Source organism: Lampetra fluviatilis, chromosome 13 (genome assembly GCF_964198595.1).
Source record: "Lampetra fluviatilis chromosome 13, kcLamFluv1.1, whole genome shotgun sequence".
Classification (NCBI taxonomy): domain Eukaryota; kingdom Metazoa; phylum Chordata; class Hyperoartia; order Petromyzontiformes; family Petromyzontidae; genus Lampetra; species Lampetra fluviatilis.
In genome coordinates this window covers 6,833,080-6,849,393 of record NC_136287.1, presented here as the reverse complement: position 1 = coordinate 6,849,393, position 16,314 = coordinate 6,833,080, and the positions used below count along the sequence as shown (strand labels likewise).

The 16,314-nt window shown below is 44.9% G+C and overlaps 1 protein-coding gene across 2 annotated transcripts; it reads left to right on the top strand.

Moving 5' to 3' along the window:
• Window positions 1–449: 449 nt before the first annotated feature.
• LOC144935319 (zinc finger and BTB domain-containing protein 7A-like) lies at window positions 450–15,648 on the top strand. 2 transcript variants are annotated; one of them, XM_078861877.1, is made up of 4 exons: window positions 450–580; window positions 8,479–8,740; window positions 10,768–11,679; window positions 14,119–15,647. In XM_078861877.1, exons 2-4 carry the CDS (start codon window positions 8,505–8,507, stop codon window positions 14,210–14,212), a joined length of 1,242 nt encoding a protein of 413 aa, XP_078718003.1. In that variant the 5' UTR covers window positions 450–580; window positions 8,479–8,504; the 3' UTR covers window positions 14,213–15,647. The 2 variants fall into 2 exon arrangements, with proteins under 2 accessions (XP_078718003.1, XP_078718004.1); XM_078861878.1 differs by lacking the exon at window positions 450–580 and adding an exon at window positions 5,681–5,816 and having other exon boundaries at window positions 14,119–15,648.
• Window positions 15,649–16,314: the final 666 nt, after the last annotated feature.

The following is a 16,314-nucleotide window of genomic DNA, read 5'->3' as shown; positions in this document are numbered from 1 at the left end:
CTTTTCCGGTCATTTTTAAATATATATTATTGACACGTACACAACTGCGTTCTACTGTGTGGTAACTTTGACATTTGATGTCTTCATGCCCTATTTAAAATGTGTTATTTCCCATTAAAAAAAGGAATGCATGGCCTATTGCAAAACCGCAGACCCTCCGTTTGCACAACGACCATACGGCATAAAGCGCGAGATCGCGTGCATAACGTTATCTGATGTCGAGTGCATATTCTTGCGCTAAGGAAAGAATCTTTTGCAAAGACCTCTTGAAAAGGTTGCACGGTTCATGCTTACAATTTAAATCATAGCCACAACCTTATCAACAATCAAAGGTATGGGGATGATGTTTTGTATCCCCCCCACGCCTCTGACTTGATTTTAAGTTGTTTTTGTACTTTCCCATTTTTTTCCCCCAGGTCGCCATTGAGAAAGAGACTGCATTCTCAACGGGTTCATCTGCTTTTCAAATTAAGAACAATTTACAAATTGCAGGTGGAGCGTTGGCGTGCAGCGGTTTTGGCGCAGCGTGATATGAAGCCCGACACCCGAGTTCGACTCCTGGCCATGCTAACATCGTTTGGTGAGTGACATCTGAATGGGTCTTTGGCTTGATCCCCTTCAAACAACCTGATGACTGACACAGCGTGGGAAGGCCTTCGTCCAGCAGTGGATTATTAACAAAATGCCCTCGTAAATTGTTACGCATCCGGTAATTATTACAAATAATATCCGACAAAGCACCTGCCGCTATTTTTTTTGTCGTCGCGTTAAACGAAAACCCGATTGGCCAAAAGCATAAAAATTTGCTTTCGTTAATTTAAAATGGCGCGGTCGAGAAACCACATGCGCATTGATGCACGGCGCGTTTACAATGAACCGCCAACAATGTGCATTATATTCCAATCGAGCTTGAGCGGGAGTGTATTTATTTTAAGACGGCATCAAACCAGGTGTCCGCGCCACACCGACCCGTCACGCATGTTGTCGATGACGTACTTTTTTCCAATCGGGGTAAGAAAGTGGTAGTCTGCTCAGCTTGAATTTTCCGATTGTACCACGGTAGGACCCGCAGGGAAGCGGAGAGAGGGCGTTTGAGACTTTCCAATTACTCCGTTTAGGTCTATTTGGAATGGGTCCTTCAAAGTACCACGGTAGGACCCGCAGGGAAGCAGAGAGAGGGTGTTTGAGACTTTCCAATTACTCCGTTTAGGTCTATTTGGAATGGTTACTTCAAAATGTGCATCATAGCTTTGACCTGTTGATACAAACTTGCAACTCTGCATGCTGCCCCAACACGTACTGCACGGGGAGGCGTGGTGTAAGTAATATATGAACATGATCGTAATGGACACGACACGGTTTTGAGTGCGTGCACAAATATCAAAACGTTGCCTAAAAATTATGGACAACTGTGACGTAGTGACTGATGGAAATTCTAACGTTATTCTCGCGGGGCTATATAGTTGACATTTGGTCAACAATATAGTCTTTAATTACAACTAGATAAAATCCAAAAAACTGGTTTTCCTAAGCCTGTAATAATAGTTCTGCATTGCTGCTCAAAGTCTCATGGTAAACAAGTAGAAACTATACTTTCCCCATCATCGGCAAACCGATAAATTTGCCTCTCGTGGAACGTGACGCTACAGTCAATGGAAACTGGGCAAAGCTTGCTACCAATTATCGTGTGTGAGATGCCATTTAATCAGACAAAACTGTTTATCAGTAAGAACACCACGCTTCAGAGTAGAGTTGTTAAAGGAGCTGGTGCAACGTGTAATGGATGACGTGTTGTCTTTAATCCAGAGCCTCTATTGAACTCGGACGCCTTCCCCCAGACTCTAGAACTCTCTCCCCACGAGATATCGGGATCTCTGAATCTGCGAACATTTTAAAAGATATACTTAAACTTTTAGCTAAGTCGGCAAATGGCTTGTAAGGTTTGGTTAATTATTTTTTCCATTTTCTTAACTGTTAGTGATGTGTCTTATGATGAAAAGACGCTTCATGAATAAAATTAGATTTATTATCTTCTTTCTCAGCTTCTCGTGCATATCTACGTGATGGGAGGTTATGCTACAATGTCTGCCCCTCGTAACGTCCACTGTCCAGTCGGCTGCATTTCCCTGGTCCATTCGATGGAGAAGTTTCTGGGCAGCTGCGGAAATTGTGCTCACTCCCTTGGTGGCAAATGAACTGACCACGAAGCTACCCGGCTGTGTGCACTGTATAAAAGGCATGCGAAAATATTATTACGCGTCAAATTTATTTCATTTCTTTATTTTGTTACACTTTGATCCCTTGCGGAATCATCGTAAATCGTTCACCTGTGTCGTAACTATGTCTGGAGATACCGATGCGACGTGATGCGAAGTAAAACCTAATTTTATGACATCCTGTAAAAAAAAATATCGAAGATTGAATTCAATGTGGCTTCCAACTCAAACGAGTAGCTCATCTCCTCCTTGCAGTCCTCACAAGTGGTGTAATTTACACAGTCCTATGCCAGAGAAAATTCTATCCGTAGAGCTGCCAGAGTAAGAATTATATTATATGATGATTAAAATCGATAATAGGCAGGGGGGGGGCACATTGTCGACACACTTTGCTATTCACCACGTCGCTTGAGTTTGATTCACAAGCCTCTGCTGACATCAGTGGAGACTGGTAATTGAAACCGGTCCTGGCCACCTCCTTCAACCCGCGCTGAGCGGTTTGGTGAAGTATGGTCAAATAAACACAATGTTTGATATGCAACGTGTCACAGTTCACGGTTCGAATCCAGCGGTCGCCCTGATTAATACTGCGGGTGTATTAACCATAAAAAACATGCTGTCTGCTTCGCAAGAGTAGGCTTTGTGCTCTGGTGTCATCCAAATTTGCTAAATTTAAGGAGATTACACCACAATTTTTTCAATCCATTTGAAATTTACATAGCAAACATTTCCCCATGTTGTAAAACTTGGTAGAACCCTCCTCAATGAGGGTCATGAGACTCAGTGAGGCTTTCCTGTGTAAACAAGCATAACAGTAAAAATAATAGTGGTAACGTAAATTCTATATTTTAGAATTTTTTGTAACTATAATACAGGATATGTATTCTCTACTCTCAGGCAGTTGGCCATTATAATTGCGATGCGTCACATAATTTGTGGGAAATAACAGTTTTTATGTAATTCTAGTCATATGAAAATTATTCTATTTTCAGAGCAGAGGCAATTCCTCTTCTAAGCAACGGAGTCCAGCACGTGTATGACACAAACACATCTTTACACACACGCACATATATGTATGTATGTTGAACTTTTTTTGCACCGTACGTAGCTAACCATGCTAATTGGAGGTGTGTGGAAGGACACCGAACTAAACATAAAAGCAGCTCTAAATAAATGAATTTTCAATCTAGATTTAAAAGTGCATATAGCGCCATGATTAGATATGGCAAGAGGACATCAACACATCACATCTTGTGGCTCCACCACATTGCGCAACAAGTGGCACATGTCTCAAATTTCTTTTCGTTAGCCATGAAAAATAAAATGCTGAATAAAGAATAAAAATTGCGAGGTACAAAAATATCACTCCAAAACATGTACCCCACACCCTGTAATTTCTGTACGACAAAAAAAATATTCTGATATTGTGTTGGCAGAGGTGCATGAGCGATACACCGGCACAAACAATCAAAACCCAACACATTTATCAGCAACACTGTCCTAAAGAGTTAAATATATTATTCAATGGGTCTTCTTCATTGCAGAGAGATCTTCAGAGCATTGCCTGAAATGTCACCTACTATATACTACTTTTAGGACAGTGTTATTAATGAATGTGTTAAGTTTTCATCATTGGTGTAAGAGTTTTGTTAAAAGTCCATGTATGCTCAGCAGCTTTGCATAAACTTAGAGCACGCGCACTGAAGATTTTATTTTCAAATGTGACAAAATAATTGGTGTAGCTTGAGTTTATGTTTGCACTTTGACAAACCCACTATTAGACTTTTCTCTTCAAACTAATTTAAAACTTTTGCATCGCTTTCTGCCCTTATCACCCTACCACAAACATGTTTGCAAGTTGTGCATTGCTTTGTTTTCAAACATAACGCCCATTTCTAACGGCCTGTGCATTTGCACGAACGCATTGCAATTGACGAATGCTAAATTAATAATTTCCGGTGCAGGACAAAACCGCACGATACAGTACATTTCCCCTTGACAACGTGGGGTCTCTGCTTAGTCAGAATACGGAGTGATACTTCCTGCCGCCACCACCACCACCACACAGAAAGGCCACTCTCCACCAAATAATGGCCGAGCTCCAGGCCGGGGCCACAGGGCGTGCCGCGCTGAGTGCTCGGCAGCAGCAACCGAGATTTGACGACGCGTGGTCTCCGATCCCCAAAAAATTTAAAAGAAAGAGTGATTTATTTGGGATAATTGAGAGGTTGTGTGTGAGAATTTTGGAATGGGTTTCGCCCATTCAGCCGGCAGCATGCTGATTCACAGTAAAGGCTGAGTCACATCTGTGCAGATGACACATCGAATTCCGACAAATAACACTGGCCATGTCAAAATATGATTACCCCCCCCACCCCACCATTAGACCACTCACCACGCTGGGAAATTTGTCACTAAAACTCATGAATGCATCAGAATTGAACCTACTGTAGTTTGAATTGTTGAAATGTATTTAATATAATGCAGGGCTTACCCATTCTGTAGTCTGATATGGTACCAAATGATTAATGTCAAATCATCAATTGGGGTTATTTAATGGTAAGAATTCTCTGAATTATTTCCTTTAAACGTTGTTGTTTTGTTATTATTACCTTGGACATTAACATCGGTTTACTTTTCTTAGAATGACCTTGTTGCCACCCCGTGGCGTATTGTGGTCGGCATGGCCCTGGTGGGAGGAATGAAAAGGGGCCTCCAGTCCAGTTCCCCCCCCCCCTGCTACATATCCCATCGCCTTGGACTGCCTCCTGCAGGTGGTCCCTGGCGCAGTTGCACCGCCTGCACGCTCGACAGCTACACCCACTGTTGCCGACAGCTCTACAAGTGTGGACGTTTCACATATCTGTCGCTGTGCATTGCCACAGTGCGAATTGCTCGCAGATCTCTGTGATTCACTACGCACTCTCCTTATCGACCCGGCGTTTGTGTGTGTGTCCCATTGCTCTTTTCCATCCGGCGACTTGCAGAATTCATCGTTACCATTCTGCTGCTGGCACCTTATCCCATCATCGCTCTCCAAGAGTTTCCATCACTGAACACGCCGGGGGGGGGGGGAGATTTGGTCTGTTTTGGGTTTTGTTTCTGCCCTTATATGGATCGGATGGCGTGAATGGGAGTGTGGAAAACATTGAGTCTTTTTTTTCTTGGCCGTTTAGTGAGGTGGCAAGGCTCGATGAGATAGCAGCATTCGCATGTTTTTTTTCGCCTTAATTTTTTATTTCCAGCAAACCCCCCCTCGGCACCCCCTTTGTGGTGCCGTTTCGTGCCTCGGCAAGCAGTTTCCAGTCACCAGCCTCGGCCCCCGCTTTCCCGACAGACGCGAATAGGACCCCGTGACGTTGAACTGATCGCTGGCGAGGTCCAAGCTTCTTGCTCGTCTCTTCGTTTAGTTCACGATCCTCGCATCGTCAGACAACAGCCCCCCCCCTCCTCCGTCCTCTCATATTTGTCTCGTTGTTTATTTATTTTTTCATCATATAAAAATAAGTTTCACTTTGAATTCAGACATTTGGGTTTCTCTTGGGGTTTACGATCGACTCCCATTGGAGCGAAAGAAGGGATCTTGGTGGCCATCTTAAGGTACATTTGTAAGTGTGTGTATGTTTATGTGTGTATATATGTGTGGGGAGCGGTAGTGTAGTGGTTGGCGCACTGCGCTACGAACCCAGCGACCCGAGTTTGATTCCCGCTCACGGCCAACACCAGTGATGATTATCAGAATTCGGTTCTGGGCCTCCCCCTAGGTCGACTAAGCCTCAAATTAGTTCCTGGTATGGTGTGTAAACATCGCCACTAGGGAGACAAAGGCGGTCGGGCGTGGTGCTGGCCACCCACCCCCTCGTGTGCCATGCCGGCCTTCATAGGTGTTCGCTAACAGCACTTGCCCCTACTGTCTGTTAAGGCTATACGGGGGATCTTTGTGTATGTGCACGCGTGGCCTTGTGAGTTATGTATTTCCTGGTAAACGCTTACTTAATAACTTCAAATTCACTTCTGTTGCAGTATTGACAACGCTACAGTGCTGTTTAATGTGTATGGAATTATAGGGCCTTTGATAATAATTTCTTGAAATATTGTAATTCACATTTTATTTTATTATCGCATAGGTTTTAGCACAGTTTACATACTAAAACCCTTTAACCATGTCTACAGTAGTTGTAATCACTGGTCATAGCTGATTGAATATGAAACAGAACGATACCCTTTTTAGCATTTATTTTGCGGTATCACAAAGCAGCAGCAGTTATATTTATTACTATTATAAACATATATGTAACATTGCCTCTTTAAAATGTTGTTCTTCGTCCTCTTATTGCAAGGTACTTATATACGAAATCGATTTGTCGCTATTTTCTTTTCTTGTTACAAACTTTGTTCAAATGAGCAATCACAAACATTTACTTAAAACCGCCCATTTGGTGATTAATTATTTTACTTTAACTTGCCTGCAAATTTGACGCAAATAATGTTACCGTATTATCTAAAGAAATTATGAAATTAACAAAAAATTACCACTTTCCCCAAGCCTAAACGGGCATTGGCGAGTCCTCATTTCCATCGGCGGTCCTAATCCAGCTGTGGGTAACTCCACATTCTTGTGGTGTGAATCAGCCTCTCCATAAGAACAACAAAATGACAACTTCCCATCAAATATTGTTCACCTTAACGGTATTTATTTTATTGGCCCCAAAAGGGATGATGGGCTGTGTCTACCGCGGCGAGAATTTTAGCTCACAATCTCGCACGCGAGCGCTCTGCCTTTCTACCAACTGCACTCTATCCCGCTCAATAATAACCAACTAATTCAACGAATTCTCACCAGCCCCCACTGCCCAGTGCGGTGAAATATGGTCAAACAAGGCTCAAGGTGGACGTGGAAGTAACTTAACAAAAGGCATGTAAAATATTCGATGATTTTAAGAGTTAATTGAATACAATGTTAATCAGTGCCAGTGCATTATAGGCAATAGCATTCTACCATGGTTGTATTGTGAAAGGTAGTTTTCTATTTGTGTGCTTAAGGCCATGATATACTTGGGCACGTATAGAACAACTGGTCAGCAACAGTCATCACATTATTGCCGAAACTATTTTTCCATTGGCTCAACTGCACTCTGTTTCTCTACACCACTGCTCCGTCAGGTTTGCAACAGTTGCTCAAACTTAAAGTGTTTCCCGCGACCGTTACAGCAACGATTGCCCAAAAATTGCGCCTCAGTCATGGCCAGGGCTGGATTAACAGAGGGACTGCACAGCCCAGGCCTCGGATTTTGAGGCGCTGCAAGCAATGTAAAGAGGCTTTATAAAGGTTGAAACACAATCCTGCAGCGCTACAATAATTCATATTTGGTAATCTGGGAAGGAAAGCCAAAGTATCACTGTACACATTAACACCAGTTATGTCCAGAAATAGAATTTTGTACGTAGATTTAGTTTTACAATTGTATATCACATTACAAATATAAAAAGACCTGAAATAACCAAGGAAAATAGCAATGGAGTGTTTAGCATTGGGCATGAGTGGTCGCCAAAGGGCAAACAAGGAACTTAAAATACAAATAGGGAACGCAACACTACAACAGCCTCGTACTCAAACCCATTCTCTGTTTATTCACATAAAAATAAACATGTTGTTGGTTCTTTCGGTAAAGTCAAGTAGAAGGGAAATAATAAAATAATAAAAATAAAACTATCAAATTCTCACGACGTTTCAATTGCAAAAAAAAAAAAATATTGCTTTTTATTATTTCCCTTCTACGTGACTTTACCGAAAGAACCAAGAATATGAATCCCTGCAGTCACGAAAGCTTTAAATCGAAATATAAACATGTTTTGTGTCATCAGCCTGTTGGCTTTCCAGCCCGATATTATCAAGCAGCCTTTTTTTAAACATGTAAATTATGGACTGGTTTTGACCTTCTGGGTCTCATCAGCAGAGTGAGACGTGCTAAACAAATGCTGCCATAGTCGCCCACTAAACTTAATCGAGCCCTGAAAATGAAATTTCCCACTGAAATAAGCATTGCTCTTCTCCAGTTCACAGCCCTCGGAGCCAATGGCGGAAATGCAATTTTCACGTGGTTGGGGCGAGTCTCTAATACAGTCACAGTTGGCTTCCCCACAAAATAGTTCTCATTTTATCGACCGTGCACGGATGCTGAGCTGAGTCAATCCTATTGCGAAACACTTTGCTGTACCGCAAGTCACTCATTTGGTGTTTGTGTGTGTTGGGGAGGACTAGGCCCGACTCGCTGAGCCGGCACCGCAATGATGGCTTGCGGCGCGAGCCGAGGCCACGGAATGGGAGGAGGAGGAGGAGAAGGAGGGTGGCAGGGCATGGGGCTGATGGCGGTGCCGTTCCCCGAGCACGCACGCGACGTGCTGGCCTCACTGGACGAGCTCCGCCGGGCCGCCCGGCTCTGCGACACGCAGGTGAACGTATCGGGGCAGCTCTTCCCAGCTCACCGTGCCGTCCTGGCCGCGAGCAGTGGCTACTTCCGCAAGTAAGCGAGCGAGGGAGTGAGCGAGCGAGCGCCTGAGCCGCCTCCGACGCGTCGGCACGAACCCGGCGCGAACAGAAGAGGACTTGTGGATATTAGGGCAAAAGTAGTGGCCGGGTGGCTTAAGGCTCGCGGCTAAGGTTGCTGCGTCTGATATAGAAACACTGGGATGGTATGTGGGGAGATAAGTATCTCGCAATCCCCGTAATGGGGAGAACTACATGTAAAAGCATTGTCTTGAGCAGTGTATTATTACGCAACTGTCAAAAACCAGATGTAAGTAAATTGTTCGGCGATGTGTTGGCAGTGGTGTACAACCATATATGACTAAACACTAATAAAACAGAACACTTTCGTTCATGACACTGGCTTTAAAAGAAAAATATGATAGGTGTCGTTTCGAATGACCCTTCTTCTTAGCATATACAATTTTCTATTTTATATATTTTTTTTATTTTAACACCACAGAGTTTTTGATGAATGTGTTTATCTTTTTTACCAAAAAAACTGGATTATTTTAATGTCCCAGGAAGAGTTACAGATTTCTCAGTACACTTATCTCAAAAAGAGGACAGTCCTGGGAAAACCTAGTCAGAGCATTCAGCTGGTATGAATTAATATTGGTTCCTCTGCATATTTTTACCACCGGGAACACATACTTGATGAATGTGTATTCCTCCAAGGGGAACGGATATTCGTTCCTTCCTCCACATGAGGGTTAAGCTTTTGGTCGGGTCTTCCTTCGTAAAATACCAATTTCCCAAGAAAAATAAAAAAATAAAACCACATTGGTTAGGATGACGTTAAGTAAAATTATACCCAAAGTAAAATGAGCAACTATTTCAGGGGCAACTATGGAATGTGATCTTATTGTTTTTTACTGTACGGATAGAGACTTTTATTCAAAGAAGCTCATTTTGTTCCCAAAAATGAAGGAGGTACAAATATTTAGAAGGGGAACCAATATTTCTGAGTTTTTGTCCCTGGCAAGAAAGAATATTGGAATATTCCAACAAACATTTCTGGAGGAATTAATATTTCTCGGGAATATTTATTCTCCGACACAGTCGCTGCAAATAGCCTGCGTTTTAATCCAGAATTCAGCTGACTGATTAAACAAGGTTCTTCTGAAGCATTGTGAGATGATGGTCTCAGCCGTGTCACCAATGACAATAAAAAGACGATCACATTTAACACAGGTATCCCTCGATTTACGAACGGTCAATTTACGAAATTTCGCGTGAACGCAATTCACAAATTATGGCCACTCATCGATTAACGAAATCGAATTTCCACATTTGCGAAATTTCACTACGGCACGCGCCATGAGATCAAACAAGAAGCACCCAGGAGGCTGCATCATCTGTCCGCGACAGCGTCACGGTATCCCTGCAGCCTAACAGAAACACTTCCACAATACCTTTCCGGCCATTCCAACATGGAAATCTTTTGGTGAGTTCCCTGAAAACGTTAATTATTTTGGTTTAAAAAATCATTATTATTGGAATGACTATTATAAACACACCCCTAATTTTGAGCATTAAATTAATGTTTTTTGAAGAACGCATCCCTTTCATAAATCGAGGGATGTCTGTATTTCCTTTTCAATTCATTTTACTAAACTACAGCCCTGGGAATTAAAATGTCAGTTTGACTCCAATGCGATGAACAATTCTCTGCAGAAAAATGTGTAAAAATGTGCTGCACCCCTAATTGTGTGGTTAAAATAGGTAATTTGAAGGGATTTCACACGTAGTTCTGTCAAGCCTCCTTCCGTAGGCTGTTCTCTAATGTAGAAGGTCGCACTGCTGTGCGAAAGTTCCAAAGGCACTTGGTTGAATTACATAACACCGAGAGCACAACCGGAATAAAACTGGGGGAAACCACCCCCCCCCCGCCAACCGCCTATCCACCAACCTCCCAAACGGCAAAATCAAACGTGCTAACGCTTTGCTTAGCCATGAGCATCACGCACGACGAGAGCAACGCTGCACTTGCCGACTGTGGTCGCGTGTGTTCGTGGCGGCCAGGCTCTTTGAGAACGAGGATCGTCACGGGGTGGTGCGGCTGGATTTCGTGGAGGCCGAGGCTTTCTCGCGCCTGCTCGAGTTTGCGTACACGGCCACGCTGACGGTCGACCCCGCGCGCATAACGAGCCTCCTCGAGGCGACGCACCTCCTGGAGTTTGGCCAGGTGGCCAGCGTCTGCTCGGACCTCCTGGGCGCCTCCATAGAGCTCGGCAATGGCGCGAGCGACGTCGCGGTGCCGAGGCGGGAAGACGACGACGACGGCGAAGACACCGACGACGCCCCTCCTGCCGCCAGGCCCAGGGAGGAGTGGCTCACGAGCCACGCGGTAGAACGCGCGGGGGAACGCGCGCTCCACGACGATCGTCCTCTCGACGCGCGGGCAGCGCCACCGCCGTCGACGGGGCCGCACGCACGGGAATCCGAGGCAACCGTTCAGAAGGACTGCGTCCGCGGGACCATGCTGAGCCAGCAAAGGACAAAGAAATCGAGAGGGAAAACAAAACTCGCGGCAGGCAGCGCCGACGCATCGATGGACGGTGGCGTTCGTGACAACGGCGAGGATTTGGCCTTAGACCTGAGCTCACGGCCAGGGGATAAGAAGAGGCAGGCACGCAAGCCGAAACCGGCGCTCATCCCATCATCGCAGGATCTCCTGAGTCCGGCGATTCTGCTTCAGAAGAGTGGGGATGCGATGGATGATGCTGCTGGGGCGATCCTGGAAACCGGACTGCAGATGAGCTGGGGGTACGGGCCCGAGGGGTCCTACGATGCTCCGAGGGCCCCCAAAGTGTGTCAACCGTGCCCCATCTGTAACAAGATGATCAGGGGTGCTGGGAAGTTGCCGCGTCACATTCGCACCCACACGGGAGAGCGTCCCTACCCGTGCCATCTCTGCGGAGTGCGCTTCACCAGGTGAATGATTTATTTTAACGATATAGTACGCTTCCACAGCGGTGCACCTCCGATGAGGATGATGGGTAGCTCTGTTAGATTTGAAGCTTTCGTGACTGCAAGGATTCATACTCTTAGGTTTTTTCGGAAAAGTCACGTAGGTAAAAATAAATAATAAAAATAATAGAAATAAAAATATGAGATTTATTATTTTATTTCTATTATTTTTATTATTTATTTTTACATACGTGACTTTACCGAAAAAACCTAAGAGTATAGCTCTGTAATGGTGCGAAAGAAGTTAAATATGCATACGTGGGTACACGCCTGTCAGTTGATGGGCAGGACCGTGTGTGGTTGGTTCAAATGAAGGTACTCCCACATATTCAAAGATGTTTTGGCCAGCGTGGAAGAGTAGGCCAAATACCCCCTAGAGGAGTTGTTTGGAGCTCCCCCTAGTGGAGGCCCTTACGCCAGCAATGAGGTGAGTAAGAAATTGCACGGTTGCACTTTTACCGCCCTTCGCAAAGCATTGTCTTCAGTCTGTAGGTTTGCACCACGTACACGTACGACCCTTTAGTCGATCCACTGCTGGATGAGAACCTCCCAAGGTCATGCAAGGTTGCGGGGGATTATCGGGTCCGTACTTCACCGCGCTGGTCAGTGCGGCTTGGTGAAGGCGTGGAGCGTGATCGATGTGCGCTTACTTCTCTTGCTCTGCTCGTAGGCCCACAGCAGCCTACAGCAACACGCGCTGTCTAAGGTGGTCGCGTGGTAAAGCACTATCGAACCCCCGCCTAGCTTCTGGGATATGACGATATCGGGCGCATTCTGAGTTATTTGGTTCAAGGTACACACATACGGATGGTTTGTAATTTTAAAAAACTTGAAGAAACCCCGCTTTGAAACTAAAATAAAATATGTGGTTAATAGTTTGGGATATTCATTGTTTTATAATGGTAGTAAAGTTTTGTCATGACTGAAATGATATATATGTAAATATGCTGTGCACTGTCTAGTAAATGTAGAAACACTGACGTTTGTTTTCATTGTAAATATTCCTACATTATGCGTGCACTGCATGAATGTATGTCTACATTCTTCCATTGTGCATATTTCGATATTTAAGAAAAGCAACAGAAGCAACTTTACTCGTTAGTGCTGTTAGCATCACAGGACCGGGAGAAGTGAGAGTGGATTGGGGAGGCCTTCATGCAGCCAGTGGGTTTACCATGCCCGATGATGATGATCATGATTATGTTTTTAATACACGTATGCAATGTATTTCTTTTAGCATAACAGACGCTTTTAGCACGACTTTTTTGTTTCTTAAATGACAACTGTATTTACATTCGCGGTACATTTGGAAACATTTCTCATTCATTTGCTTCATTATTCTTTCATTTGGCTCTTTCTAAACACACTTCACAATTCCCAGCCGGTGCAAGAAGATCCTTTGTGCATCATTTATTCTCATCATCATATTGGATGTACTTTGTTTATTTGAGCATTAACGCAACTGATCACAGCATCGCAATCACCCATGGTCAATCCACTGCTGTATTAAGGCCTCCCCAATCTGCCAAAAGCAGATGCAACAATCCAGCTAGCCCGCCTGCACGCGAACCGACGTCATCGCTGCATCCCGTCGGTGGACCTCCTCTCTCGGACGTGTTCCATTCCCTGGGCTGCTCCCACTCCGCTATTATTCTTGACCATCGTCCCTTCTAGCGACGTCTCTGTGCTCCCACCTGTAGTCCCAACGTTGGTAGGCGTAGCGAGGAATTTTCACACTTAAATTCTAACTTAGCAATCTTTGAAATACGTAATCGACCAGGCTATGCGTTAATTGTGTGTTGACCGACTCTCTGTGTTGCATTACATTACATTTCGATATTTTGCTAGGTTATTTAATTTAATGTGTCTATCTCCCGTTCTCCTTATTTTCAAGCTTGCGTACTTTACCACCCGTCTTCCTACCCATTGACATGCAAATTGTTTCTCTAACCCCCTCCCTCTCTCCGCCCCCACCCCCTCTCTATTTAAGGCCTCGTCACAGAGATGTTCTCTCTCTCTGTGCCTATGTGTTGCTCTCTCTCTCTATGTATCTTGGTGATATCTGTCTGCTTATATGTCTGTCTATAGTTTTCTGGTTAGATTGTTGTTGCTATTTCATTTATACCTGATGATGATTGCTTGTGTTGCAATCGAAACGTCGTATGCTATTATTTAATTTATTATTTTATCTTTATACGTGACTTTACCGAAAGAACCAAAGAGTAGGCATAGCGAGCCCAGCTCTCTCCCTTTCCCCTGCCCCAAGAGCACCGCGCCTCGGGCTTTTGTCCGAGGAATTTCTGTGCCCCCTTCCATTTGTATCGCTCGCGCTCTTGTCACGCAAGACTCTGGTGAACCGTCGAGTAACGTGGACTCGTGCGTTGTTGTTTCTGCGTTTGCCAGGCAAGACAAACTCAAGCTGCACCTGCAGAAACACGAGCGGCTCGGCAGCTGTCGCGCCGGCCGCGTGAAGCCCACGCACTACGGAACTCTGTAGTCATCGTCGGCGCCGCTTCTTGGTCTTTTGTTAAAGTCGCCACCGCTTTCGGTGGTTGGGTAGAAGAGGAGCCATTTATTTACGGTCAACCGAGCGGCAGCGATGCGAATGCACTGCTGCGGATGCAATGCGACCGTGAAATGTCGGGTTTGCGACCTCTACCGCTACCTGGTGTCAAGTATTACAAATCAAACGCTGTTATAATGACCACGGCTATGAAATATTTGTTTCTGTATCATATGTAGATGTGGAGGTGATATACAGTCGTTGACTTTTGATTGCATTAATGGATTGCCTGTTTGAATATTTTTTCAAGCTCTGTACCAAAGCAGTATTTATATATATCAGAATGCAATTATCCTGTGGAACACATAACGCATTTCTTTGTGATGCTTTTAAGGGAGTTAATTATTTATGATAGCTCTGGCTGTGAACACTGTATTTGCCTATATTGTTCTTACAAGTATTTCACTGAGCAACACAGGAATGATAACAATGACCAATAATAATACACAGCCTCACTGACTCTCAAGGCTATTTTTCAGGAGGGTCCTGCAATGCATTGGGATGTTTGGCAACGTCTACTCATGATTGTCTGGAATTATTATGTTTATAATTTTACATTGCTGGAGGGAGGGGGGGGCAAATGGGCGCCACGGTGACGAGATGTTAACTACCTCGCCTGGTATGCAGGAGGTTGTGGGTTTGATCCCGACTCTGACGCCTGCTGCTGTATATTTGGAGTTTGCATGTTCTGCCCGGGGCGGTGTGGATTTTTCTCGGGGTCCCCCGGTTTTTCCCTCCACATTTAGAAACATGTGCTTCAAGTATTTGGTTGATAGACATTTCCACGCGATAAGCCACTTCGTTTAGCTATCATTTGTGGCCAGGTTGCTTCTGAGTGGGCCTCACCCGGTAAAATAAAATAGCAATTGTTAAAATAGTTTTAACTTAAAGTCCAGTGGAATGGCGGCTCAGTGGTCCACGCACTAAGCTGTCACTATGACTGGTGACCTGAGTTTGAGTCCTGATCTTGGCCAACATTGGTGGCAAGCTACATCGGAACGAGCTGTCTTCACCCCTTCTCCAACCCCACACTCGCCAGCGTTGTACATCAATGACTGGCAAGGCATTGGGGGGAGCCCTTCGTCCAGCAGTGGATTGATAAATGGCTGTACATTTTATTTGTGTATATATCTAGAAAAATAAAGTTTGTGTTCTGTTACATTCGGTAGACCTCCTTGTGCTGTCGTCAAACTCCTGTGTTACTCTCACAGAAATATCTTAAATGCTTTGACAACCCCGATCGAGCAATGAATCTAAATCTTCACATACGAAGCGTTTCATAGTATTCTACAGAGACTGTAACGTCGTGTTAAACAAATGCATATGAAAGGGCGACCACAGCGCGTGTCTTCTCTGGATTAAGGCACTTTCTCCTTGCCCAAACCACAAACAAGCACTCCAGAAGTTTATCTGCACCTCCTCTCCTCCACCGATCACCTCTCTTCATTAGCTGCCCCAAAGCGTCTTTCAACTCGTCATCCCATTTCCCCGTCTTCTTCCCAATTGAACCTCTCGGGCTATCCCACGTCCCGCTTGCCAGCAATTGTCTTACTCAACCCCGATAGTACAGGTAGGAACCTCCTGGTTAAACCAGCCCACTGGGGATTATTGTGTCCGTCCGTCGTGGATCCAAAAATGGGAGGGGTGGGGCTGGGTGGAGAGGGGAGGGTGGGGAGGGGTTGGCTGGGGAGGGTGGGACTGGGTGGGGGGTGGGAGGGGTGGGGCTGGGTGGGGAGTGGCTGGTCACCCCGTGGTGCCCTTATAAAACTCAACGTTTAACCTACTCACGCCGGCTTGTGCCCGCCCTCACAGTCGGGCATATTTGCGGAATACACCACGCCGCCGTTGACCGAGCAACCCAACGTTCCTACCAGCTCCCTCCGCAGGAATGCGTTTTATTTATTAGAAGCATCCTCCTTTGACCCTTACACATGTATCATGTTCGCACTGCATTTACAGTCACTGCGAAGGACTGATGATTGGGGCATAATTGTAAGGAACGATAAAGGTTTGCTATTGGTGATACAATGATGCTC

Coding starts and splice junctions, on each gene's coding strand:
- LOC144935319 (XM_078861878.1), top strand. CDS start 8,505: ATGATGGCTTGCGGCGCGAGCCGAGGCCACGGAATGGGAGGAGGAGGA. Junction 8,741..10,767: donor AGCAGTGGCTACTTCCGCAA/GTAAGCGAGCGA, acceptor CGTGGCGGCCAG/GCTCTTTGAGAACGAGGATC. Junction 11,680..14,118: donor TGCGGAGTGCGCTTCACCAG/GTGAATGATTTA, acceptor TGCGTTTGCCAG/GCAAGACAAACTCAAGCTGC.